This window comes from Anser anser, assembly GCF_964211835.1.
Source record: "Anser anser genome assembly, chromosome: 3".
Taxonomy (NCBI): Eukaryota; Metazoa; Chordata; class Aves; order Anseriformes; family Anatidae; genus Anser; species Anser anser.
In genome coordinates this window covers 37,986,366-38,013,844 of record NC_139722.1, presented here as the reverse complement: position 1 = coordinate 38,013,844, position 27,479 = coordinate 37,986,366, and the positions used below count along the sequence as shown (strand labels likewise).

The following is a 27,479-nucleotide window of genomic DNA, read 5'->3' as shown; positions in this document are numbered from 1 at the left end:
GCAAAGAGTATTCACCCCTTGAGCAGAGAAATAAATGAGCTGCTAGATTCTCTCCAGAAAATGATGTGGTTAGAAGAGGAAGCATTTGTTAGAGCCTCTCGCTTGTTTTCCAAGATGAAAATGTGAAAATAAATGCTTCCAACTGTCTTTGGAGAAATGTTTCTACATCTTTTGTGTTTGTGTGTCTTTTTGAAGAATTATTGCAGGCTGATCCTTTCACTTTCTGAAAACCTGTATTTAGAAAAAAAAATAAAAATCCAAATCCAGCAGATTCTGTTAAGGACCACAGGGGAGAACAGGTGAAAAAAGAAGTGCGGACCAAGTCCAGGGGAGATAAGAAGCGAAAACCAATCTCAAGAAAGTGGGAAAAGCCTACAGAGAGAAAAGGGAATTTATTCCTTTTCTCATTTCTGACTAGAGAAAAATATGCAGTAAAAAAAAAAAAAGTTTGGATGACTAGCAGATTTTGAGAAACTGAAAGAGCACTCAAAATCCAAATTAAAAAGGAGGATAGTTTCTAACTGATAAAATTTTACTAGGTGGTGATCCTGCAACCCTGCATATTGCAGGGGAGCAATTTACCTCTGGCTTGTTTTGACTTCTGCTTGTGTGAGAGGAGAACAGTGTTGAGAGGTATTTGGTTCAGACCAATACTTTTATGCTCTACTTAAATTCATGTTTCCTGTTCCACTGGGAAGTAGAACAAAGCTAAAAAGTAGAACAAAGCTAAATTAATTAAATATTTTGGTTAAAACATGGTGGGTTGAACAATTTAGCGTCTTTATGAATAAGCTGTATGATTAATCAAGATGATAGCATCTTGATTAATAAGCTGCACCATCAGCAAGCTTGAGGACTATATACATTAGAGGGCAGGCTGCTATTTAAACTAATGTAGAGAGGGTGGAAAAATGGGCTGCCAGGAAGTTCATGAAGCTCAGCAAAGGTAAGTGAACAGCCCTGTGTTTAGGGTGGAATAACTGAGGCAGCGTACAGGCTGCGAAACACGTGGAGACAAAGCAGCTCTGCAGAGAGACCTGATCAAGTTAAACATGAGTTACCAGTGTGCTCTTGCAGCAAAGAAGGCCAACTGCAAAGAGAGCTGGCTAGCTGGAGTTTAGCCAGCAGGTCAGGGGAAGTGACTCTTCCCCTCCATACAGCACCTGTGAGACTACAACTGGAGTACAGCGTCCAGCTTGGGACTCCTCACCACAAGATGTGGGCGTGCTAGAGCTAGTCCAGCGGAGGGCCACCAGGATGGTTGGGGGCTGGAGCACAAGGTGTGTCAGGAGGGGCTGAGGAAAAAGGGTTTGTTCAGATGAGAGAGGACCTCACTGCTGTCTACAAGTACGTGATGGGATGGTGTAGCTGTAGGTTCATGGTGGCATGGTCAGAGGCAAGGCAGACAAGTTGGAATGGGGGAAATCCCAAATAGATACGAAGAAAACAAATTTACCACGAAGATGGTCAAGCAGAGTGGTAGGCTGCCTGTAGAGAAGTGGAATATCCATCCTTGGAGAGCTGGATGGAGATGGCCCTGCTCAGATAGGGGTTGGGCCAGGAGACCTCCAGAAGTCCTTTCCCACCTGCATAATTCAATTTTATTTGTGGTTATCATGAACTACATGCATATAGTAGAGGCTTGTCTTTAATGCTAATTAAATTATATTTTTTTTTGTCTCTTAAAACAATATCTAGTTAACCTTTTTTCCTGTAATTTTTAAAAATGCTTTGCTCAAATTGGCTTATATTTAAAAACAGTGACATTTGACGTCTAGGAAGCTATGAAAACTGACTTAAGCTAAGAATCATTTAGACTGTTGGATATGCACTTGCTGGTTTTATGCATGAGAACACAGTACAATAGATTATCTGATTAAAAGCAACCTCTCTGTTTTCACTTCAATACAGCCAAAGTGCTGCGTATATGCAGAGGTAGATGCTATGAGGGGAAATGAACCCCAGCAATCCCATTTTTCTCTTAGTTGCCCTGCCTTTCATCATCTGACCCAATAGTGTATTTCTGCCTGTTTTTACAAATGCTATCTAAAGACTAGTTTAAAGTTTTGTCATCCATGGTTTTATGTCTCACGTGCACCTTTTATCAACTTGAGGACAAAAAGATTTTCTAGATCAAACAGTTTAGAAATGAAGCTTATAATTACTTTCTTGTGGACTTAAACTGTCAGGAAAATATTTAGTGACATGACAGTTCACTACAAGTACAAAATTGTAAATGAAAGGTTTTTCTGAGTGCTCTTGTCAGAGGGGAAAAAGAACATTTAAATATTTTTCAGTAAATATATATGACTGTAAAAGAGGGTGTATAAAAGGCAGAAGAACTTTTGGTCCTTTAAAGTGTCTTTTGTTAACGTGGGCTTTTTGGCATCCAATTTTGAAAAAAAAGAATGGGATTTTTTGTGGTGGTTTTCTGTCTTCACAAGTAAAAAACAACAACAACAAAAGAACACTACAATAAATAAATAAATAAATAAAATAGAAACCAGTCTAGACCTGCTCCATCTCCAGTGGTAAATACCTACAAAATACTGCCAGCCGAAGTAGATATTACCAATGGCTGGTCTGACATTTCAGAGCCCAGTATGTGGTTGGGATTGTGGGGGTGGTAGAGAGGAGAGGAGTTTAATAATTGTGTTTTCTGTTACTTGGATACTGTTTTACCCAAGATGACTGCAGTATTATTTATGGAATTGACAAATCCATTTCTGTGTTCATAAAAATCCTAACCTTAAATCATACTTCTGAAATCAATACAAACGGTTGTGAAGTTTGTGGGAAACAAAGAGCAGAAGGAAATAAGCATTATTTTTTTAACCGCATATGCAAATGGTAACTTTCGTAAAACTGTTGTGGATTTACTGAAAGGGAAGTGTATGACAAGATACCTAATTCTTTAGGTATATGTTTTGCTTCTATGGGTTAGAAAGTATGATGAAATCCTTGGGATGTTGTTAATCTGAAACAACCAAACAAAAGCTTTATTTTTGAAAGAAAGATTGTGAATTTCCTCTAAAAGAGAATTCCTCTTAGAAGGAGATAAGGTGATTGGTTTTTGACTTTGAATGGACAGATTTCCTTAACAGTGTAATTAAAGCAAAGAGTGAAAGGGCATTAAAATATCACAGTTATAAACACAAGATCCTCTGGGAAAGGAAATGGGAAGAGAAATGAGAAGGTTCTGGTAACCCACGTTTGAATAAAAGATCTTGAGTATAGCTGTCACTGAGAGCTGACACAGCAGAAATGACAGACAGTAGATACCATAGTATCATCATAAGTAATAACCCTACAGGTGTTACCAATAGGTAATAACAAAAGCTGTGGAAACTAGTTACTTTGCACTCTAAAATATTGCAATTTGCTTTTGGTGTTTGCAGTAGATTTTTCTACTTTGATAAATCTTGTATGTCTATGTGTTGGTTTTACTCGGGTGGGCAGCTGAGCTCCACAACCGCTCTCTCAATCCCCCTTCTCACAGGGAAAGGGGGAGAAAATATGATGAAAAGGGCTCAAGGGTTGAGATAAGGACAGGGAGATCACTCAACACATATCATCATGGGGAAAACAGACTAGGCATAGGGAGATTAAGATAATTTATTGCCTATCACTAGCAGACTAGAACAGCAAGAAACTAGAAGCAAACTCAAAACACCTTCCCTCATCCACCCTCTTCCACCTCCTGTCCTCAAGTGGTGCAGGGTAATGGGGGCTGCGGTCAGTCCCTGACGCTTCGTCCCAGCTGCTCTCTCACGGTCCCTCTCTGCCCCTGCTCCACGCGGGGTCCCTCCCACGGGATGCCGTCCTGCCCGAACTGAGCCTGCGGGGGCTGCCCACAGGCAGCAGCTCTTCAAGAACTGCTCCCACACGGCTCCGTACCACGGGGTCCATCCCCCAGGAGCAAACTGCTCCAGCACGGGTCCCCCACGGGCGGCAGCTCCCCCCAGACCCCCTGCTCCTGCGTGGGCTCCTCTCCACGGGCTGCAGCTCCGGCCCGGGGCCTGCTCCTGCGGGGGCTCTCCATGGGCCGCAGCCTCCTCCAGGCCACATCCACCTGCTCCACCGGGGGCTCCTCCACGGGCTGCAGCGTGGAGATCTGCTCCGTGTGGGACCCGTGGGCTGCAGGGGGACAGCCTGCTCCACCAGGGGCCTCTCCACAGGCCGCAGGGGAACTTCTGCTCTGGTGCCTGGAGCACCTCTTCCCATTCCTCCTTCATTGGCCTTGGTGTCTGCAAGGCTGTTTCTCACTCCTCTCTCCAAGCTGCTGCTGTGTAGCAGTTTTTTTTTCCCTGTATTAAATCTGCTCTCCCGGAGGTGCAAATAACATCATTTATTGGCTCAGCTCCGTCCAGCGGTGGGCCCCTGGTCTAACAAGGGGCAGCTTCTGGATTCTTCTTGCAGAAGCCACCCCAATGGCCCCCCCACTACCAAAACCTTGCCATGTAAACCCACTACAGTGTACGGAAGTTGTCTAGTTCATCGGGAATATGTTTATGTATACAACACAGTAAATGTTGTGGATTCTGTGCATGGAAATCAAGAATTTGGTAATTAGCCATGTGTATTGGAGTTGCATATGTACCTTTAGTAACTTGCGTCCCTACTTTAAAATATGAAAGGTTAGGAATCTTTAAATGTTGCTCATCTCATTCTCCCACATGTGGGAAATGTTAGAGTATCTAGAAGGTTTATTTATTTATTTATTTTTATAACTACTACTAATAATAGACTTGCTTAAGCCTTTAAACAAAAGCATTCATTTTGCAAAGGACTGTTAAATAGTTATGGTTCAGCGCAGTAATTTTAAGATTCCAGCTTTAAAAACTTGCCAAGCTGGGAGAATTTTTCCAGTGGATGACGTGTTGCAAGTACCTGCTTTGTTCAAGGCACCGTCATATTCCCCCTAAGTTTGTGATTTGTAATTCCTTCTGAAGGCCGACTGGGATTCAGGGTTCACCCTTGTGAACTTTCACTGGGATAGTGCAACACATGAGAATAATTTCTAAGGTGTCTTTTGCAGAAAGTAGTTGCTTTTCCCAAGCCGATAAATCAGAGGTGGTGCCTTTGGGCTTGGAGCTGATAGATATGTTGAGGTCATGATTAGTTTAATAACAATCACAGAATCATAACTTGGCCAAGGCCGTTAGTTCCAGCATCAGTGAATGTCTGTAGCAAGGTGTAATCAACACCAGCCGCTCATTCACCAGGCTGCAGTTTTTCAGCACTGTTGGAGAGCCCTGCCCAGTCCCCATCTCTTCCACTGTGGAGGCTGCCCTTCCTTGCCTGGCAAAGGAGATGTTACCTTTTGCAGTGTGAGTTAAGCTTTTTTTTTTTTTTTATAGGAGCAAACAGCAAAAAAAGGTGCCTTGTATGTGTGTCTGTTGTGCGTGAAATAGGTTATAGCAGCCCAAAGCTCTTTTGGCACAATTACTCACAGCATCCGTTTTTCATTCTTGTATTCTTCTGAGCTCATTTTTTTCAGCCTTCACATTTGCATTCATGCCTGTTCCCTTGATTTTGGTGTTTCCGTGCACAGGATGCGCTTGCTCGATATTGTGCATGACTCCTACCTTTGTGCTCTCAGTTACCCATAGAAAATAAATCCTGTCACTGTTTCACTTCCTTAGTTTGCTTTTCATTCTTCATCTGCTTGGGCCTTCTGCCGAACTATTCCACTTCCATTGCTTTTAATCACATCATTTCTCTTCCTTCTGCACTCTTCCTCTGCTCTGCTTTCTGCGGTGCTCTTCCAGCAGCTCCTTATTGCGCCTTTCCCGTTTTTACTTCTTCCTAGAAAAGTCAGCTACTTCTTTTGGCTCCTGTGAGAAGCAGATGGACATAGCTACGCTGGGGCAGTGTCCCCAAGAAGGCTAGTGACTTTGCAGTATTCAGGTTTGCTTCCTGCGAGCAGTGAGAAGAGTATTTTTTTTTTTTTTCCTATAAGGAAACCAGTTTTTCTCATGAATCTTGTAAATGGATCCTAAAGTTCTATCTATGTAAATCACATTTCCTCCTAGAAAAATAAACTGCCGTTGGAAAATTTTGCATATTATAGCTTAGACATATGGTCTTATTTTGAGTGCCAGTACTGATGAAAGAAATCTGTTCTTTCTAAGGATTGCGTTGCTATGCTGAAAGACTTAAAGTTGACACTGATGTGCAGTACCAGAAACTGCTTTGAGACCAATACTTTTGGAGCAAAAGAGCCAGAGTAACCCCCCTAGAAAAGAGCCATGCTGATTTAGATTTCTGTCTCTACTTCACGCAGCAAGTAGTGGTAGGTTTGGCAAAACAGTCAGGGACAATGGGGAAATAACAAAGGTTTTAGTTTACCATCAGGCTTCAGAAACCAAGTCATCAAGAATAACTGTGGATGTTTGAATGTTTCTATACATTTATGTGAAGAGGTCTGAATAGTATCTGCAATATTATTGCAGTGTAGGTAGTCAAGATACAGACAACCGCTGTGAATTTGGTCCACTGTTCCATTTAAAATTTCTGTTATAAGCTGTTTAAAATCCCCCAAAGATAGCTTGCCTGACATGCTAAATAGCAGTCTGATGGGCTTGTTAAAACACTTTTGGCTCAATTTGTTCTGCCATTTGAGTTAAGGAAGTATATGTATTTTGCTGTTTAATTTTTAGAACCATTTTGTGGGGATTCTCTCATCCTTTAGAGAAAAAGCTTGACACTTAGAAAAAGTGTTCGAATAAAAGTAAAAATAGTGCAAGTAATGAACCAAAGTCCTTATTTGTGGCTTCAATTACACAGCATACAGTGGATGAACTACAAGTGCAATGTATGTTTATACTCTGCTTTCCTTTTCTTCATCAGCTAGGCTTCTAGCCACCCAGTAGCCTGTGAGCATCAAACTACATTTAATAACAACAGCAAAGAAAGAGCTATACTATCAAATAACCCCCAAAATCAATAACTAAATGTAGTGTTGCATAACAATGTCCAGAAATGTAATGCACAGTAAAGGAAGCTTTTCCTGGGGTTTTCAGGAAGGTTAAGGCGAGAAATGATGCTTGCTCAACTACCACTCTGTCAAGATCCACTCCACTCAAGACCCACTGCATCGTGGATCTCAGCGAGGACTTGGAACGTAATAGAACAGAACACAGTAGTTCAGTCAAAAGGACCTACACAGACCATCAAGTCCATCCGCCGGACCGCTTCAGGGCTAACCAAGAGTTACAGCACATTAATGAGGGCGTTGTCCAAGTGCCTCTTGAGCACTGATGGGCCTGGGGCATCAACCATCTGTCTGAGAAGCCTGTTTCAGTGTTTGACCACCCTCATGGTAACAAAATGTTTCCTAATGTCTGGTCCAAACTTCCCCTGGCACAGCTTTGTGCCGTTCCCTCACACCCTGCCTCAGTCCCCAGGGAGCAGAGACCGGCACCTCCCTCTCCTTCCCCTGCTCAGGAGGTTGCAGAGAGCCACGAGGTCGCCTCTCAGACACCTTTTCTCCAGACTGGCCAACCCAAGTGTCCTCAACATATGCCTTCCAGCCATTGTACTAGTTTTGAGCCGTCCACTGGATACTTTCAAGGACCTTGACACCCTTTTTATATCTTGGAGCCCAGAACTGCGCACAATATTCAAGGTTAGGCCGCACCAACAGTAAATATAGCAGAAGAATCATCTCTTTTGACCAGGTGGCTGCACTGTGGTTAATGCACCCCATGATACAGTTTATCCCTTGGCTGCCAGGGCACGCTGCTGGCTCACACCAAGCCTGTTGCCGGCCAGCACCCCCAGGCCCCTTTCTGCAGGACTGCTGCAGCCACGCGGCTCCCAGTCTGTGCCTGCGTCTGGCATTGCTCCGTCCCACGTGCAGCGCCCGGCATTTTCCTTCGCTGCACTTCATGCAGCTGCTAATTGCCCAGTGCGCCACTCTATGTAAGATGCCTCTGCAAAGCCTCTCGTGCCTCTAGGGAGACTTTGGTGGAGAGTCTTGGTTTTTTTTATGTGGCTTCTTTGTTTGAGGGCCTCTTTGTATGTTTCCATCTTCAGGCAAATGAGTAATGAGAATGTGCCATTTGAGACTTAGGAAATAATAAAGTAAGTTTAGTGTGCTGATTTGTGTTATGGAGATTAATAAACAAATAGAACACAACAGCTCTGGATTGGTTTCTCCATGGTATTTTTTTTTTTTTAATTTTGATTGCAATTGACTTGATTTTGGTGTTAGTGGTCTGACTCAAGTTACTGTGGACTGTTGAAATATTTCAAGGACTGGACAGACTTTTTCATACTTAACTGGTTATGAAACTGGTGAAAACTGATGATCTTTCATCATTCATAATCTGAGTAGATCTCATACTGTTGCCTAAAATATGTCTCAAATAACGTCTTTTCAGCTTAAGGACCCCAGAGCCTGTTAAGAAAATTTCCTTAGATCTGTCACAGTCTTCATCTTCGTTGCATATATTTTTTTTTCTTTTTTGGAAACGTTTTAGCTGTTAGCCACTGAATGTTGTAGTTACTTAGTTTATCTCAAAACCATTTCCTCTTCTGTGTTACCGAGGGTGCTGCTCGATGCCGTGTAGATGTGGTGTTTACAGGTCTGCCAGCTCGCTGAGTTCACAGCAGTCTTGCACCAAGGGCAGTGCTGAATGCCAGCTTCAGATTAATCGGGTTTAAACAAGATATTTGTTCTCATTTTGTATGAGTGATGGATACGGCACAATAGTTCCCTCTGTGGCAGTTACGTAGCTAGAAAAAGCTTTTAATGGGGCTGGATAATTAGACACAAGAAAATGTGAAAGGTGGGAACAGTGTGGCAACATTTCCTTCAAGTTCAATCAAGTACACTCGTGTTTAATGTTTAATGCCAGGATGTGTTTTTCAATGTCCGTGCAGGAAAAGTTTTGCCTAAGACCATTTGTGTTTTGTTTTGCTGTTTTGTTTTCATGATTTTTGGACAAGGATTTCTATGAGTGACACAGACAAAAGGGCGAGTAAATCTGTGGTTTGCTTTGAAAATGGTAGCAACTTGGAAAGAATCAGGCCTACTGGGAGGGGATTCTTGGCATTTTTTCACCTTCACAGATTTTCTATCAGGTAGAAGTCTTGAGTGTCTGATAGCAAATTCAGATGGTTTTATATTGGCTGGTTTCCTTAACTACCATTGAGATTTTATTTCCATAGTGTTCACTTTTTCTTTAATCTTGTATTTGCTTTTGATGAGTCTAGCTTTTTTGGAGACCAGTCAAATGTAAATAAAAGTTATATACCCCATTTTGTCAAAGTTTTTCCATGACATTTTTCAATCTGATCTTTTCTGTGTATCTGTCCTGCACTAAGCAGATACAGCTGATATGCAGGTTGTATTCTGGCAAAAGCAGGGCTGCATGTATCCACTGGGTATATCTGTTTTAAATTGAATTATTCTGTCATCTGTAAAATCTTCCTTTGATCAGCTAAATTTTTCCATATTCTGTTGCATAACTTTGCTTTCTCTCTCTAGTGAGTTAAATGATAGCTTTAGATAACAAAATCAGAACTCACACTAAGATTCTGGACTCACTGCATCCTATTTGTCCTGTTGACTTTGCATTTTAAGAGTTTGCCTTCTTAGTCAATCTAGTCCTTGCTTTTTTTTCCTCCTGTGTTAAGTGATAGAAACAAATAAAATCAGTATTTGATCTCTGTAGAAAAGTTCAGATAAGCTTATCATATTTTATATAAATATTGACTTTATGACAAAGTTATGTGCACTCTTCTATCCCTGAACTGCTGTTGCCTGATGCTGAGATAATCTTTGCCTGTGGTTCTAGTAATGACAGTGGCTACTGATGGCTACACTGAGCGTTTAAGAACTCAAGATGAGAAAACAGACCCTGTCATGACACAGGTGCTTCACTGCTACATACTTAACAAAACTGAAAGACAATATATGCGAGGAAAAGAAAACTATTGACTGTGTATATTTGTTCACTAGTTTTTGGTATTACTGACAATGAAGTATGGAAATGTGCTACCAACTGCTTCAAGAAATTATTAAAGTAGAGATGTTTTGGTTATATTTATATTGGCTATATGTATGTAATTAGAAGAAAGTCTTGCTTCCAAACAAGACTGTTTCATTAATGAATGCTTTGATATATGCATGCTAAAAATCCTGTGAGGCCCTTTATGATACACTCTTTCAGAGGTATTAGGGGTGGGTCCATTATCTGAATTTTTTTTCTTAATATTTGAATTCTTGACTACAGTGGCCATGTGCTTTTATACTTATACTGTATTCTACTTAGTAAAGGAAAAAGAGTGGTACGATAACCCTCAAAATTTAATGAAACTCTCAAGGATTCAGTATTTGGCAAAGGCTTATAGCAAAGTTTAGGTTTCTTTTTGCATTAAACTTGATAAAAACATTCACAATTAATATCCGCGTAGATTAGATTTCTTTTCTACATTCTTGAATAACCATCTGACATAGCCTGGAAAATAGGAGTCGAGGCCATGGAAATTAAATGATAATTTAGGTAATATAAGTCTGTCTAGCATAGTTTATCAGATAGTAAAGTAAAATGACATAGCAATATAATATTTCACCGTATTTTTTTATTAATTCTGTATAAGCCAATTAAGATGTCTAAAATTTCTACTTACTAATGAAGAAAGCAGTGCAATTTACTGTTAGAAGTTATTGGTTATGTGATACTACATTTAAGAAGAGAGAAACTAATGACTTCTAGTGCTGATCCAAAAATAACTGGGTTGGTTCTGCAGGTTGCAAGGCCTGGCTGCTTGCTTGGACTTGGGATGTCAGTGTGGTAGAAGTCAGCTGTTAGCAGAGTGATTTACTACTGCAGTTGCATACTGTATAATCTCTTGCAGTTTTTTTCCAAGATTATTCAGTGTATCATGATATGCGTGTCTTTCATTTCTGTATGCATATAATTAGAAGTTTTGTTTCTGTCTTCACAGTTACAATACAGAGCCTTTTCATCTTGGGGAGGCCTGAGAATGAGGGCAAAAAATGTTGCTTTTCAGAGCAACAAAGTCTGGCAACACTGAACAGGAAAACAAAATACCGGTGATTATCGTTTCAAGGCAAGATCTGCAACCCTGCATATACACTTTTCTACTTCTTTGAGTGAAAACTGAAATGTCCTTGATAGGTAGCCATGTCAGCTTTCCAGTACTGAAAAATACACGGTGTCGGTAAGGGGAGTGCTTATGTCCATAGCTGGTTCCTTTGAAGATGAGGATACTTTGGTTACTTAAGAGCTATTCCCTCTTGCTCCTAGTCTACAAGGCTACACTGCTCACTTAGACTTTACTTGCATTTTTATGATAACTGATGTTCCGCTGAAACTTACGCAAGAAATCAGTTGTACATAAATTTTATTAGTTTATGGTATTTGATGTTAACTGTCCATATGTATGGCACCGGTGCCACCTATTTCTGCTAATAAGTTGCATAGCCTGGATGTGTCTTGGGAACATTTTTCAGATGAGGGAAGTTCCTACAGGAAAGTCTGTGTTGTACCCAGTTTGGTCCAACTCGATACTGACAGTAGTAAAATAAGTTATCTGGGCTATACAGAAAACAAATCTTCCCTTAAGAGGCTAGGTAACAGTTCAAAAGACGTTATCTTATTTTCAACTTAGCTCATTAGGGAACAGGTATAAAGAGTCTAACTCGGCAATATCCCACAAAAGGGGTGTATTAGTTGTTAATCTGGTACTGATCATGCTTTTTAACATTTGTGTTGTCCTGCCTGATTCAGCCTTATTCTAGATCACCTGTGTTCCCCAGTTCATCCCAGTCCCATTGAACTGGAAGCAGAAGGGGTGCTACTTGCCTCACCACTCTGCGCAGGCACTGGGAAGTAGGAAGGTCTGGAGTGCCGGCAATGACTGTCTCCAGCCAGAAATCTTCCCTTTTAAGTTAATGCTGAAGAAATGAATTACATCTTAGTCCTAGTCACAGGAGAAAATACGAAGTTCAACTGTACAGCTTCTTTGTAGCAGTTACAATAGCTTTGTTGAAGCTAGCTAATTAAACTACATTATTTTGGCACGAATTGAAGCACTGAGAAATCAAGTAAGGAAAATAAATATAGACAGTATCATCTCATTAAAAAGATCTTTCTGTCAGTGGTTTATAGTAGCTACATCTGAGTAATTCTTATATTTCAACGTGCAAGTCTAAATTCAGGTTTGACTAAGAAGCATAAAGCAGATGCTGATGGGATATTTTGATGTGCCATATGCCACCATGCTCTTGCAAAATATGAAGGTACATTAAAGAAAGATATTAACTTGGCTTAAAGGCTGGCACACTTTCTTCATGATAAAATGAGTTTTCAGAGACTTCTCAGCAAGAAGGGAATGCTTTTTACTTCAAAGTAAATATTACAAATAGAATACTGATTTTTTTTTTTTGGCAAAAAAAGACAAATTAACTACCTGCTGGATTAAGGTTGTGCTTGTGAAACAGGTGGCTCAGTGGGTAAGTTTGGTTTCAATGTACTGCTGGATTTTGAGAACAAATGCCAAGATTGGATGAAGCAAGCTCCCTGGACAAAGAGCTTGGGTAATCTTAGCTATTTTCATTAATTTATATATTTCCAGCTCTTAGACTGAGATGATAAAATGAAAAATAAGTTGCAATCTGTAGAATGGAAAAATGACTGATAAGCATGCAATATACGCTTTGACTGCGTATGACCAAAAAGACTTACAGATGATAGACTGTGGTAATAGAAATCCTGGGTTACATATGACACTGGGAAGTATTTAGTCTGAAATAGTTGTTTATATTTCTTTTAGTCCAAAAAAGAGAAACAGGTACCTCCTAGAGGTCAATTCAGTCTTTCTCCATGGTCTGTGTAGGGTGCCTGAAGGATTAGAGTAGAAACAGTATGCTGCACATTAGTCATCTAAGAATCTACACCAGTTAGGTTCAGCACGTTTGGTTCCCTCCGTTTTTGGGTCAAATCTCATTAGCTCTTCAGGCTGGCTGGTCTATGGTCTGCCTCACTTCTTGCTTCTTTTTGAGTTGCCATAATGAGGAAGATGCTTACAAAATATAATTTTGAATTGCCAGCTAACTCAACATCAGGTCTGTACCTCCTCTGTTTCTTCCTGCTTGCTTCCTTTTGCATCAGATTATTTTAGACTGTTCGTCTAGATTTCAATTTTACTGTTGTGGCAACTCTGTACTATAATATTTAAAATATTTATTTGTATTAATTGTTGCTTATGCTGCTGAAGAGGAACTTGTTACGTAGTCCTGTGAGAAGCACAGAATACAGTAGTTGGTAATCTGTTCAGTCTCTGAAAGGCAACAATAAAGTCTGCTAAGCATATCAGTTTTATCAAATCCCCTCAGGATTTCAGGGCTTACTAACCTGTATTTGGATAAGTGGATATTTTAAACAGATGGAATTTTTGGCAGTCACTGAAATTCCTCATCTACCTACATGGAAATCTGACTGCCTCTCAAATAATATCTGATTTTTCACTTGTAAATATTCCATACCGGGTACTGCACACTTTGAGATTGTCCTTTATTAGTAAAAATTAGTACATTTAAAGACCTTTAGTTGGCATTTCATTTGAAGTCATTCTGGTTAGCAATACATGTCACATGTCAGCTGATATTATCTAAATTCCCTTCATAAATAAAATACCTCATTAGTTATTCCACCGATAACATTGCAGGCATCCTTGATTACAACTATACCAGTACTGGCTTACAGCATCTACTGTACAAGGGAGTTAATTTTTAAGTAGAATGCAAATTTCAGATAAGGTCTGGTAAAAATTAGTGTCATCTTTATTTAGAAAACACTATCATGTATTAAATTTTAATTCTGTAGCTATAAATTATCTAAATTTACAACTATACAGTGATGCATCTGTAGAAGATAGTATTGACAAAAGTAGTAATTAAGAAGATTAATTTATACCGAGGGGATCAGAGCTCTGAAGTTGCCTACAACCAGTGTTTATAATCTGTAGTGTAGGTAAACTGTGTTGAAAATTGACATCTGTGGTAAGAACACGCTCAACAAGTTTGCAGGTGATGTTACAAGGTGCTGTTTTCTCTTTCCAGAATGGTTCCCATATGCAGAGCTTTTCTAACAAGGCATCGATCCATCTTTGAAGGTAGATATACTCAAGTTAGTTTTAAACTAACAAAAGTGGCTCAGAAATAGCCAAGGACACCAAAAAAAAAAAAAAAAGTTGTTTGTGCTGAAATGTGATTACTGTGTAGCAATGTGCTAAACTGCAGCATTGGTATTCTGACATCAAAAGCAATAGGGTAGGTATCTCCGCAGATCTTACTCTAACACAACTGTCCCTTAGCATCTTAATTATCTCAGTTGCAGGTGCTGTAGGTGTTGTGCAGGTCTATGGGTTTGGGAGGTGGGGAGCTGAAGGGTTATGTTCCCTTGTCTGTTGTCTTTTGTAAATGAGCTTCTGGCTTTAAAATTTCATGAAATCTGCTTTTAGGGCACCCAGCTCTGGTTGAAAGCATACAAATACAGCCCTAGCAAATTTTGTGTTTCTTTGAGTTTAAAAGTTCCTATAATAAAACGAAGGATTTAGAGTAAGGCGATTTTAGTGCAACACATGGACTGAGGAGTCAAAAGGATATTTGGGGCTTGGTGTAGTGGCCCACATGGAGGCAACTAGTTCCACTTGAGATATCCAGGAGTGTTATTCCTGGTGTTGTGTCTGGCTTTTACCTGTTGCTGTACAAGTCTGCCAAGTCTCCTATGCAGCTGATATATAGCTGATATCATTGCCATAATGAGTTACCCTGTGTTGATTTCTCCAGTATGTCAGAGCCTCCTAGACGATGGTAGGTGCTTATGTGTGCATATCTGAATTCAGACTGTAGCCAGTACAGTCAGAGAAGCTTAGGGGGCAATTTGGATTACTGACTGCAAGGTGTCTATTCTAGGGTGAGCTGGATCATTCTTTAACCAATGCTATATGTCCTATTCACATAATGAGGGGATAGGTACCTCGCTTGCATATGAACATCTAAATTTAGTGTCTAACTCAGTCCCATCCTATATTGCACCACAGCAGGGTATGTATATTTTATACAGTATTGACTTGATGACTTGTTTTACTGCTCAGCTCATTACTGTCTGCTGTTTGTGTTAATGCAGCCATCTCAAACTTACGGTGAGGAGAGATTATGCAATGCAAAAAGATGTTAACTGCGTATATATGTGTATAATAAAACAAGTACACACAAACTTTCTTAAAATAGTTTTGCTTCCTTACTTTCAGGTAATTGTTTACAATAGATTAATGGAAGATTGCCGAAGTAAGAATGCCATGATGTGTCAATTCTAATGTGTTGGGCTGAATCATGCTCGTATGCAATCACCATTATCAGCTCCCTGCCAAGCTGCCCACACATTCCCATGACGAGTTTGCCAAGAGGAGTCTGATCTCCTTCTGGCCATCTGTATTTGTTTTGAGTCATAAGTCCCTGGGTGTGTTTATTAGCTACTGTATTTTTACGTGCTTTAGTTGCTGGAAGCTGTTTGTGACTTTCGTTTCAGTTTCCCTTGGTGACATGATTTTTTAAGTTTGCTTTTGAAAATCCTGGGGACATAGAATTGGAATGTGAATGCACTTCAGGTCCCCAGCTTTCCTTAAATCCTTAAGAAATTATATGTGCAATATGCTGTATTGGGTCTGTTATGACCCTTGAAAAACAATTTAGAAATTATGAATGCCAGCTGTCAGAAAGTAGGTCTGTGTGTGCCTGACTAAATGTCATGGTGGGGATCTGTGCATAGTTTTGGGAGAAGATAGATACACTTGTTTGAAAGATAGCAGTCCTGTTTTGTTAGTGCCTTTCCTGCCTGTAGTCTAATACTAGCTTAGGTACTGCCTGCATTACAAATGCTTACAGATCTTTGTTTCTGAAAATTCATTGAGCTTTTTTCTGTCTGGGTTGTCTGAGGGCCGTGACCCAAAGTTTGTATTTTCACGGTCAGCATTCATATCTGAGCTCCATGCTGCACATCTTCAAGCTGCGGTAACTTTCTGCTGGTGAGTGTATCCTTTCCTCTTAGCAGCTTGCCTTCTTTAAAACTGTTTGGAAGGATTATTTTTGTTCACTAAAATTTTAATAATTCTGAATTTTCTTTATCAAAATCGGATACAGCTATCGAAGCCCTTTTTTGCATGTATTTTTAACAATTCCTAAAAAGAAATGTAGATCTCAAAGTGAATGTAAATAGATATTTAGCAAGGGTATTTTTTTTTCCTGGAGGTCTAAAAGAAGATCCCTGATGACAGAAAACTTGCTTGAATTTGCAGCATTAGAAAGATTTTTTCCCTTTCCTTAGCTACAAGGACACTTTGCAACCAGTCTGGCCTCAACCTCTGTTTGGAGGAGTTGACTTGGGTATCTGCAGTAGTTGCCTGTGCTTGTAACGTTTTCTGGCACTCACGACAAGAATGGTGAAAGAAGCTAGCAGGAACATCTTCAGCCCTATATGATGATCGGACCGAAATGCCTTGCCATGAACCACATTTATTTTTAGCAGAATTAGTTTATTACATAGTGCATACTCAGAGTAATTATTCTGTTTCTTGGAGTGTTGTGCCTTTAAACAGGTGTTAGATATGAAGGATTTAGAGTATTTATCTTTTTTTCTCTGAAGTGCAAAGTAGAGGGGGAAAGCTTATAAAACTGCATTTTTATCTGCTCGTAGGGTATTTTTTTAATGCAAATAATATGAAATATCTCAAAGGGATTTGCAGATCATTATACTCTTAAATGTAGCTTTAAACACTTGAAAATTCACGTGTGCCATATTTTAATGAATATTTTAATAATCCTTTCTTTGAACATATAAAATTTTGCAGAATGTTTTTTTTAATGCTCTCATCTTAAGGTGGTTCATGATATTTTATGTGCCCACAGAAGTTTTCACATAGTCCGTACCTAGCAGGACTATATGTGCATTTTGCTGCTTTCTCAGCCTGAGAAGTCTTCCTTAAAATAAAGCAAAATAAAATTGCTTTATTTGCTTTGACTTGGATTCCTCCCTAACAGCACTAGAGTAGTACAAGGAGCCAAAGTTACGAAAGGCAAAAGCCTGAAGAGCAAAAAGGTTTCCTTGCAAACAGTTATACGTACCAAAGATCACATTTTCCTAAGGACTGCATCGCATTCTGTTGAACTTCTCCTGGAGACAACCTTGTTGCATAAAATGGTGTGAGCAGTATGGGAAGGTGTGGGACTGGCAACCAACAGAGCATACCTGGGAAATCTGGACGCGAAAACTCTTCTCAGAAGCGTTCTTCTAATTTTTTTTTTTTATTTTTTTAAAGAGAATATGGAATTACAGGGTTCTGTAAGCCTGTTTGTTCAAAGAAGTGATTCAGATCTTTTCGCAGACTTGTGTTTCACGCAGCTGTGGGCTTTCTCTGTGCTTTCTCTGCCAGAGCGCTTGTGCTCTGCTCAGTTACCAGCTCTTCAGCGGGAGGCTGCAGGAGGTGGCTTGGAGCCAGCTCTCCTCCTTCCAGCCACAGCCACAGATGTTGTGTGTATCCGCGTCCCTCAGATTTGGGTGGTTCTTTCCAGATATTGTTGAAATCAGTTCACTCTTATGATTTAGATATCCAGAATGAGCTTTTAATGGAGAGGTTTTTTACTTTTTGGTGAGATCTGAGACAATGATGAACCTCGTTGTCTGTTGTCAGCAAAATATTTTAGACACTGTGTAGTGTGGTAGTATTTTAGATCAGCAATCTAGATTTTTTCTTCTAGAACAGATGGCACTTCCAGATACACTTTCTTCCTATACCTTTTTGCCTTCTTCTTCATTTCTTCCTCCCCTCCCGCACAGATCCATTCTGCTCAAATATACATGCTGGCACTTGAGTTTGGATGCTGGTGTTGCAGGTTGTCTTCTGAGGCCCAGGGATGACTCGAAGTCTTACTGGGCTTGGTCTTCTCCTACCAGAAGCTGAGGAGAGTCACCGAATCTGGAAATCTTGGCTGTGAACATGGTTTCGTCTTCTAAGACAGCATTCCCTGTGCGCTTTCATGCTAGGAGCTGTGTGGCAACGTGCTGTGAGGCCTACAAAAGAAGAAAAGCTTTTTTCTGAATGAGTACAGGTTCCCAAACACGGATATTTTGGCCTATTAGAACAAAAGAGGGCTAGGTCTTACAAGAAATTGAAGTAGGATCCCCACAATGAATGTTGTGTGGAGATGGTTCTGGCTACCCTTTAGTGAAGCTGAATCTCATTAGCTGATGGACAGCACGCACATATGACTTTGGTGCACTGTCTTCTTCTTAAGAAGTTATGTAATCTTTGCAACCTAATTTGTATTAAGTGGTAGGATTTGTCTTTTTGCTGGATTTGAATTTGGACCGATACAGCTCTTGAACTATTTTGAATGTGCTGTTTTCTCAAGAATGTCTTGAGAGTTCGTTTGAAAGCCAGTGCAAAACACTATCCAATATAAAATGGTGTTTTGCTGTTTGTCCTATTTTGTGACTTTCCAGGAGTGCAATTGAACAAGAGGATTGACGGGTGTGTAATTGCACTAAAGTAACCTTGTAATGGAGGGCTTCAGAGGGGAAGGAGAGAGGCTGGGCAGAGGACATTATGTTTAAGAGATATGTTAATAAACTCATAAAGATTAAATAAATAATACTGAACAATATCTAGTAATATAAATCACTGCTACAAGTATGTAACTTCACAACATTGCAAATGGAGAGATGAATTCAGAATTAAATGTATTTGCAATGAGTGGAACTTCTTGAAAATGAAAAAGTGAAAAAGACTCAGAAAGCTTCCTCTACAATTGAGAAAAGGATTAGGAAGTTGTGTTTAAAGAGCAAAAATTTATTTAAAAAAGCCCAGTTTCACCCAATGGTTAGTGAGACAGGCAGATAATGAGGTGGTTGAAGAACAACTTATGGTGTTACCAAAACTAGAACACAAAAAGATGTGTATGAAGCAAAACCCTTTATAAGACTTGAAAACTCTTACTTGGGAGATTTAAAAATAACTCTAGTTCTGATCACTGTTATCTTTTGAAGGCATAAAGCAATTAATGCAAGCAGCACAATTTTGTAAAGGTTAATGCTTAGAGATGGAGTTTCTTGATCTTATATTGCTCTTAAATTGTCACACCATTGTTCTTCTTGTGCAAATTATTTCTAATACAGAGTGCAAAATAAAAATGTCCATATCTTTTATTATAGTTGAGCTTTAGAAGATGGAAGTCTGCCCTATCCAGGTGTGTGCAAGATCAGCTCTCTGGAAGCCGATGGAACATGTAAACCAAGCTGAACTTAGAGCACTCTCTGCTGGATGGCTGGGAAACAACACTTTAATCATTAAAAAACAACAATTGTGAGATAGAAAAGTGAATAAGAAAAGCTAGTGCAAGAAATCTAGACATAAACCACAAAATTGATGTAGTCTAGCTCTTCCTGTTATAAGCAGATGAAATAGTGTATATTTATTACATGAAATGTTTTTCTCATTAAATCATCATGCAGTGTGTTTCTATCAAAATTATTTTCTTATGAGCATATATAGTAACTGAGAAAAAAGGAACTAATACTCTATCTTATAAATTTGAAAAATTTATAATGTCTGTGCCAAAGAAGAGTATGCAAGTAAAGAGTTTTAAAACGATGTATAGCAGAGTGGGTGTAGATGGGTGTTGTGTTTTTGCAGTAGTGCCCAAAATAGATTAACACTTACTGTAGGAGCTGTAGCAACATGTGGAAAATATGATATTCCGGGACAAAATATGTTTTTAAAAAGTGCACTTGGCAAGATGCAGTAACTTTTCTTGTGTCTGTATTAAAATAAGATATAGTTTCCAGCAGGACCACAAATCCTATAGTAGTAATTAAAGTCCATATCTTATTCCTAAAAGTGAAGGCAAACACAAACTTTCTGAATTTTTCTTTCAGAAATAGGGGAGAAGAGGGATGCAGAGAATAATTGGCTTGCCACTTTTTTGTCAACACTGATCTGTTGAGACCATACAGCTCTCTAAAGTCCAACCATTCGGAACTGACGCTCAAGTGTGTGTGCGTGCATGAGCACATATGCACAGCTTTTATGTCTTTATGGGGGCTAAAGAGGTCTACTGAGGATAGAAGGATCAGCTTTGAAACTCTTGAGGAGTGTTGACTCACTTCTTTGTTGGTCTTTAAAAATGCAATAGCAGCTGAAGACACATACAGGACCATGGAAAATATATGCAGGGTCAAGAAAAAACAAGGCTTGTGTACACTTCTGAAGCCTTTGAAATCCTGCATGCATGGGAAACTGTAGCAAAACTATCATTGGCCTTTATTAAACTTGGTTTCATTCCATTTCTGTGTGCGGAACGAGCGTGTTCAATAGATCCAGAATTGTTTGGTGTTCATCATTAATTTTTTCTTTTTTCTTTTTTTGAGGCCATTTCACTTAGGAGTAACAACTTGGTTAATGGCATTTTAGTGCAGACAGTGTGGTAAGATTGTTGTAGTTTTTTCTTCTTCTTTTTTTTTTTTTTTTTCAAGAACCAATGACAATTGCTTAATCATAGAATCACAGAATATCCTGAGTTGGAAGGTACCCACAAGGATCCTCAAGTCAACTCCTGCTTGTCAATGAAAATTAGTGTAAGAAGAGTAGGGTAGTAAGAGACAGAAAGATCTTACAGTATATTTTTGTTCTGTAAGAATAAGTTCTCTAAGTACTTCTGAAAATTATAGCTTGTCTGTCTAACCAAACTATCCAGTATCAACATATCGTGTTGTATCAAAAGCTGTTGTGCAAAAGGCAGTAATGGCATTGTGTAAAGGGCTGTGAATTTGTTATCTTGAAACAACATGGTGCAAAGGCACACTGAAAGATGCCTTTCGTGTTTGTGCTTGTCTTACCTGTTTTTTTCATCATTTGTTGACCTGGTTAATTCTAAGAATGAAATGAACAAATAAATTTTAGAAGTATATTTATAGAGGTAGATATGAAGGTATCATAGTATCGTTTATTTTCCACAGGAGAGTGAAGGCAGAAACATTACATTGCCATTTTTCCCTCTTTTGTCCCATGAACACACCTAAGGTGTTTTCTCAAATATTTTTTTTCATAAGAAACAAAGTATGTATTGTGTAGAAGACAACGTGTGTAGAAGATCAGGCAACTGTCTAAAGGCTTGTTTACTTTTATATGTACGTACATGTATATCCTCTTGGTAGAGTAATAAATGCTATCTAACTTCTCATATGTTAACTTTTGAATATGTTTAAGCTGCATGATAAGAATATTACAGAGACTACATTATAGGCATTTTTGGTGCTAACCTAAAAGGAACCTCAAAGACACCTGCAGAACTGCCAGTCCTGGTTCAAGGATGCAAGCAGTGCAGGCATAACATTAAGGGAATTGGGCAATATTTTGGTGCAGACACACATAGTAGTTATAGTGTGAAATAAATGCATAGATTTGATAGGTCGTATGTGGAAGAAAGTCCTCTCACATTCCTTTTTATCCCCTAAAACTGTCAAAAACATGATTTCATCCAACAGTCCTGACTGGCTGCAGTTACCATAGCAAAGTAAAACCTCAGCAGTTAGGATGCTTGGTACTGGTGTACTACATTCATTATCATGTTTCTTCTGCAAAGGCATTCTGTTTCTTTCAATAGCTTGAGTAATTTCTGAAGATGTTTTAGAAAAACAGACCTCATTAAAAAGCAGATTTTTGGCAGCTCTTTGGCACTATACCAATCTGCAATCTGGATGTAAGTGTTTAAGTGTTTTTATGACTGTCCTCTTAGTGTACTAAGTACTTCTAAATGTCTTTTCTGGTTGCTACAAAAAAATCCAATGAGTCTTTACCAAGATATTTCTAGCTGTAACTGAATGCGAATCTGAAAAACAAAACAGAATTGAATCAGAATTTACACTGAACTCACTATGGCCATGTTTCTGTGGACTGACTTCACTAGGTGCTGGATCAGCCTCTGACTATAAACTGGTAGCGATGACTTTATTGTACTACAACATTCTGTTATAAAAAATCACATGAGCATCTGACATAACCCAGATCTTGAAAAATTTTCAGATATGAAGAGCTTACACTTACACTTACACTGAAATGCTTACACTGAAATGAACATTATCCATGCTCTGTATTTAGAAGACAACCAAACAAGTGTTTGAGAACATTCATTCACCTTTCAAAGCCCATGGACTGCAACCTCTCTACTTCAGCTGTAGCTTAATTACTTTGCAGGGAATAGTGTCATGGTGTTGGAAGACCTTAACTAATTCTGTGCTGAGATGGAAATATTGCACTGTACAGGACTATTCTCTTGTCCTGAATTAAAATTTTCCCAAAAATCATTTCATGATTTTAAATTCTGTTTAGTATTAAATAGTTCATTTTTTTCTGATGCTGACTTCACCTGTGTTACATTTTGCTGAGGAATTGAGAGGTATATTATATAGATAAGTATCTTTATCTCTATTCATATATATCTTTTTATTGCAGGGCATGGCTTTTACCTTGGAAGAGAGGCAACAATTGAATATTCATGGACTACTGCCACCTTGCTTTCTTGGTCAAGATGTCCAGGTTTTCAGTATTCTTAAGAATTTTGAAAGACTGACATCCGACCTAGACAGGTAAAATCAAACCATGACTCATTTTTTTTTATTTCTTTGATGGTAGCTCAGTTGAATTTTTTTTTTTAGAACTGTAGTTGGTGACAATTGAGAATCATTAAGATAAATACATAACATACAGCTTGGTTCTTAGCTTTTCTAGAATGCTTTCTTCAAAAAATCAACTCCTCATTTTAAATTTTAATATTCTAGTGCTGTTTACATTAATTTATTACTTCTATAACCAAATGTCAACCAAGGTCAACAGAAGGAAATGAACTGATGTAAAACTAAAAACTCAGTAATGTATTTACATGTATATAGATAGATATGCATTAAAATGTATATAAAATACATGAAATATTATAAAATTATTATGTAATACAGATTTTTAAAGTAAAAAGCTGTGGGTGACTTAATATTTATGAATACTCATATGGTTTTATGAGTACTAGTTTTATAAGTGCTACATAGGTCATAGAACAAAGCAGTATTCCTCTTATTTTTTTTCCCCTGTGCCTTGCTTTTCTCTGCTGTGGCTTGTCTACCTATCTGAATATAACAAATGGATATAAGATACCTGTCTGTTGGTGCCAAGGCTTTCTTATCATTTAAAGTTCCAATAGCCTTTGTTTTTCAGAGGCAGGATGCTAGGAGCACGACCTTCTTTATAAGTGAAGAGTTCATGGTTATGGTATCTTTTCTATATTAGCTAGTCTCCAGCCATCTCAGGGAGAGCAATATCAGCAGTCACAGAATAGTGACTTCCCAGGCTGGAATGATTTAGTCTGAGTCCCTGCATGTAGCATAGCATAAACTCTCATGGAGACACCTCCTTTAACCGCATACGTTACTATAGTACATAACTTCCTCTGTCCTTCTGTTCCCATCGTCTCCATAACTCTGCCACGAAGAAGTCTCTTAATTCCAGGACAATACATTTAAGACTTTATGACTGTTTCAGCTGTTTGTTTCTGCTAGAATTGCTGTATTTTCTATTCACGTGTAACTTAAAAGGAGGGAGAAAAGCCTTTTGTACCATTTCTGCATGTGTTTCTTAAACTGCAAGGAACTTTTGCTCCTAGTTCAGGTCACAGGAAAAAAGTGCCTGTGCTCCTCAAATCATCACAGATTGAAAGTCACAAATCTAATAACGTAGAATTCAAGAGAAGACTAGCAGTATATCCAAATCTTAATTCTTTGTTTTCCAAAACAAAATTTGGGGTATTTAAATAGCTCTTTGCCAAAATGAAAAATTTCTGTGGGAAAAGAAAAAAAAACAACTTTTAAATGCTAGATTAATGGACGTTTAAATGCGGTGCCATTTGAAGCACAGGAAAACACAATATACTGAACTTTTGATTACAGTGGGAATCATCAGAAAAAAATAGACATCTCCCATAATTGTAGGAATACTTTGAAGAAAGCTTGCTTTAAAATGCTAAAAGAAAGGAAAGAAAAATCTGTCTGACTTGGGGGTAGGAGAGGGAAGATATATTTTCTAAAAACTACACTTAATCCACATACAATGTACACCAACAACACACAAATTTAATTAAATATAAGTATATTTAGAAATAAATAAAAGTCTTTAAGTCTTTACAGAAGCCATTTGCTTCAAAGATTTTTTCCAAATTTATCTTACCCTGATAAGCTTAATGCCTGTATATAATTAATTAAACGATAATTCAATATCATTATTTCCCACTTTTGAGTCTTTTGCAGTTTCTCTTTCTTGTAGCTTGCCTTTTTTTTTTTAATATGAAGCCATTTTTTAGTATAAAACTTCTTTTTTTGGTATAAAAGGTATATTGTACTCTGTGACTTTGAAGTACAAATTTATTGTTTTTAATAGGATTTTAGCAAAATGCTTCAGCTGAGAAAATAAGTCTTACTGTTCATAAAAATAACGTCAGAGTATTAAAAGCCAGGCTTCTTTTTTTTTTCTCATTAATGTGATCACTAGTCAAAATACTTTAATAAGGACTTTAATAATTAACATTAAAAAAAAAAAGCTGTATTTATTATCAAGTCTTATTCTACAGCACGTTAGTGGCATTTTCTCAACCACAATTTTTGATCGAGGTATTTGTGTCTTCCCACTATAGCCTGAAGAAGCAGTGTGGCCACATTTGTACTGGTAGATAAACCAGGTTGGGGGCTGCTTGGTGCCACAGGACTTGGCTCAGCACAGCTCCTCTGCATACAGCCCCCGTGTCCCACCTCACCTCTTCCCTCCTCGCCCCCAGCAGTGTGCTCACACAAGGTGCTGGCTGGGGTCCTTTGGCCTGTGGCAACAAAATGTGCCCAGGGCCTGGGTCAAAATCAGCCTGGGAGTGATTACTGCATAATTATACAGATTATTGCATGACCATGCCTGGACCTGGGCGTCTTTTAGTTCAGGTTGATAAAAGGTTCGGGGACGATCTGGTAAATGTGTATAAATACCTAATAGGAGGGAGCACAAATGGAGCCAGGCTCTTCTCAGGGGTATCCAGTGACAGGACAGGAGGCAATGGGCATAAATACTTGAAATTCCATTTAAACACAAGAAGAATCACCCTTTTTTCACTGTGAGGGTGGCCAAATGCAGGAACAGTGAGATTGTGGAGTCTCCATCCTTGGAGACGATCAGAACCCAAGTGGACGCAGCCCAGGGCAACCTGCTCTCACTGGCACTGCTTGGAGCGTGAGTGGACTTGGCAGTCTCCAGAGGTGCTTTGTTGCCTCAGCGATTCTATCATTTTATAACACAGATCCATAGCACTTAACTAATAAGCATCTGAGAGCAATCTTGGATCAACGTAAATTTGTGTGAATTTAATCAAGTTGGTCCTTAAGCACTTAAAATTCTAAATCCAGAAGTCACCCCCAAATGAAATTGTTTCTTTAAGAAATCAGATTTGTATTATGTGTGAACACCCAGCAGGCCTAAGTTGACTCTTCACGTCATGCTGTATTTTGATAAATGTTTTATTACTTATATTGTTGTGTTGTTTTCTCCAGTTTTTAGCAAAGTAAGATCAGTTGTGTGCTACATGTGTAGGTGTACATTTAAGACAACTGATTGACAGACTTGGTAACATCTGCATGCAGGAGACACTTCCTTTAAAGATTATGAACTGTGACATCTTGGGCTCCTTTTCAGAGCTAAAATGCTTGTGTGAATTGAGTGTGAAAAACTTGTGCATGCAAAATGTGATTTGCAGCTGTGTTTATAAGTCAAGTGTCTGAAAAAATGTATTGGAGTGTGTCAGTAGACACCCTGCTCTACGAACATGTGCACTACATGTGTATGAGCTCAGAGTCATTTTTTGAATTAAAAAAACTACCGTCCTTCAAGGCTGTATGTGAACTCTGGTCTCCTGTACTCACACTCGTGTTGAAATATTTTAAAAGGGGAAAGGAATGTGATCCTGCTCCTGTTACTGCTTGAATCCTCTCACTGATGGAGACTGTCAGGGGACATTGACTGTTTTAACTGGAAATTGAAAGAAAATCTCAGCGCTCCTTAGGCAGGAAGGTGCTCAAGGACAATCTTGTGTAAGAGCATGCACCTACTGCCTTCTAGTGAAGGTGAAGGTACTAATTCTAGGAAGAAATATTCCTTCCAACAAGCATCTAGTCTTCCTTCCCGTAAGAGCAGTGACTGCAAAGGGAGAAAGAGAAGCTGTTGTTTTCCTCCTAGAACTGGGATTTGGTAGTGGGTGTGTATCAGTGTGTTGTTATATGTCTCAATACAAAAGATTCAGTACGAGCATTTGGAAACAGCATAGATGAGGCTACCACGTACCTTAGAAGGGTATCTATCATCTGATGAGATTGGTGCTGGGTAAGACAGCACTGTACACTGGCAGGATTGTAGCTTGCCCTGGCATTGATTGGAAAGGGGATGTGTGCAAGTTCATAAAGCAGAGCTTATAGTACCATAGCATTGCATGTTTTGGCGTGGCTGAAACTTCTTTACTGACTTGCAGTGTGGAATTGCTGTGCTCTGAAATACCGCGAGTCCATACACAAAATGAATGTGAAACAGCAGCAAATATATTGCCTGGTATGCTTGGCAAAAAGGACGCCAATAACAGAAAATAATTCTGTTCCTCTAACTTAATTTGGAAAAGCTGCAATGAATTCTGCAAGCAATTTGATTTTTTCCCCTGTATGTTCCTAATTGTCTTTAGTTTTGCTCTGTATTGACACTGAAGTCTTTGCCCCTCAGACAGATGTCTCTTCTATCGGAGTTTTTCTTTCTCCAGTTACATTGGTAAAATATTTTACTGACAGGTGAACATCTGAGAGGTGCCATGAGATCATTTTTTCCCGAGAATGCTCTGTTACTTTCTTTTTTCTTTAAGTTTGCTGTTTTAAATGTTTCTCTATAGACACTGAATATTAAAAGTAATGGATGTGCCTTATACAAATTATACAAGTTTTACAAGCTGTTATTAGAAATAATAGCATTTCCTCCCAATTTCTTTCATTTCCTCTGATGTCTTGCAAGACAAGAGCAAACAAATGCTGGTTGTTTTTGTTTCTACCATTCCATTTTGCCATGTAAAATGCAGGCCAGGAGGGCAAATGTAGTGAGAATTACCCTAAGGAATTATTTGCGATTTTCCAGTAGTTATATCAGTTTTCTTTTTGGATAATATTTAGTTTATATCCTTCTGTTGCTACTGTAATTAATCCCCCTTGTAACAGCAGTGTAACATTAAAAGTTCTTAGGTGAAGGAAAGGCAAGGGGGCAAAGTGACATACTGAAATTTGAATGCCTGGCAGTCCCCACTGTCTTAGTTGCCAGTTCTTGGTTTTCCTCTTCTG

At 38.8% G+C, this 27,479-nt stretch overlaps 1 protein-coding gene across 1 annotated transcript in view; it reads left to right on the top strand.

Moving 5' to 3' along the window:
• ME1 (malic enzyme 1) overlaps positions 1–27,479 on the top strand; it is a 180,830-nt gene that overhangs the window by 25,211 nt on the left and 128,140 nt on the right. Inside the window, exon 2 of the mRNA XM_083829574.1 lies at positions 22,546–22,679. Within this exon, the coding sequence (XP_083685700.1) occupies positions 22,546–22,679 (134 nt within the window). The remainder of the gene's footprint in view (positions 1–22,545; positions 22,680–27,479) is intronic.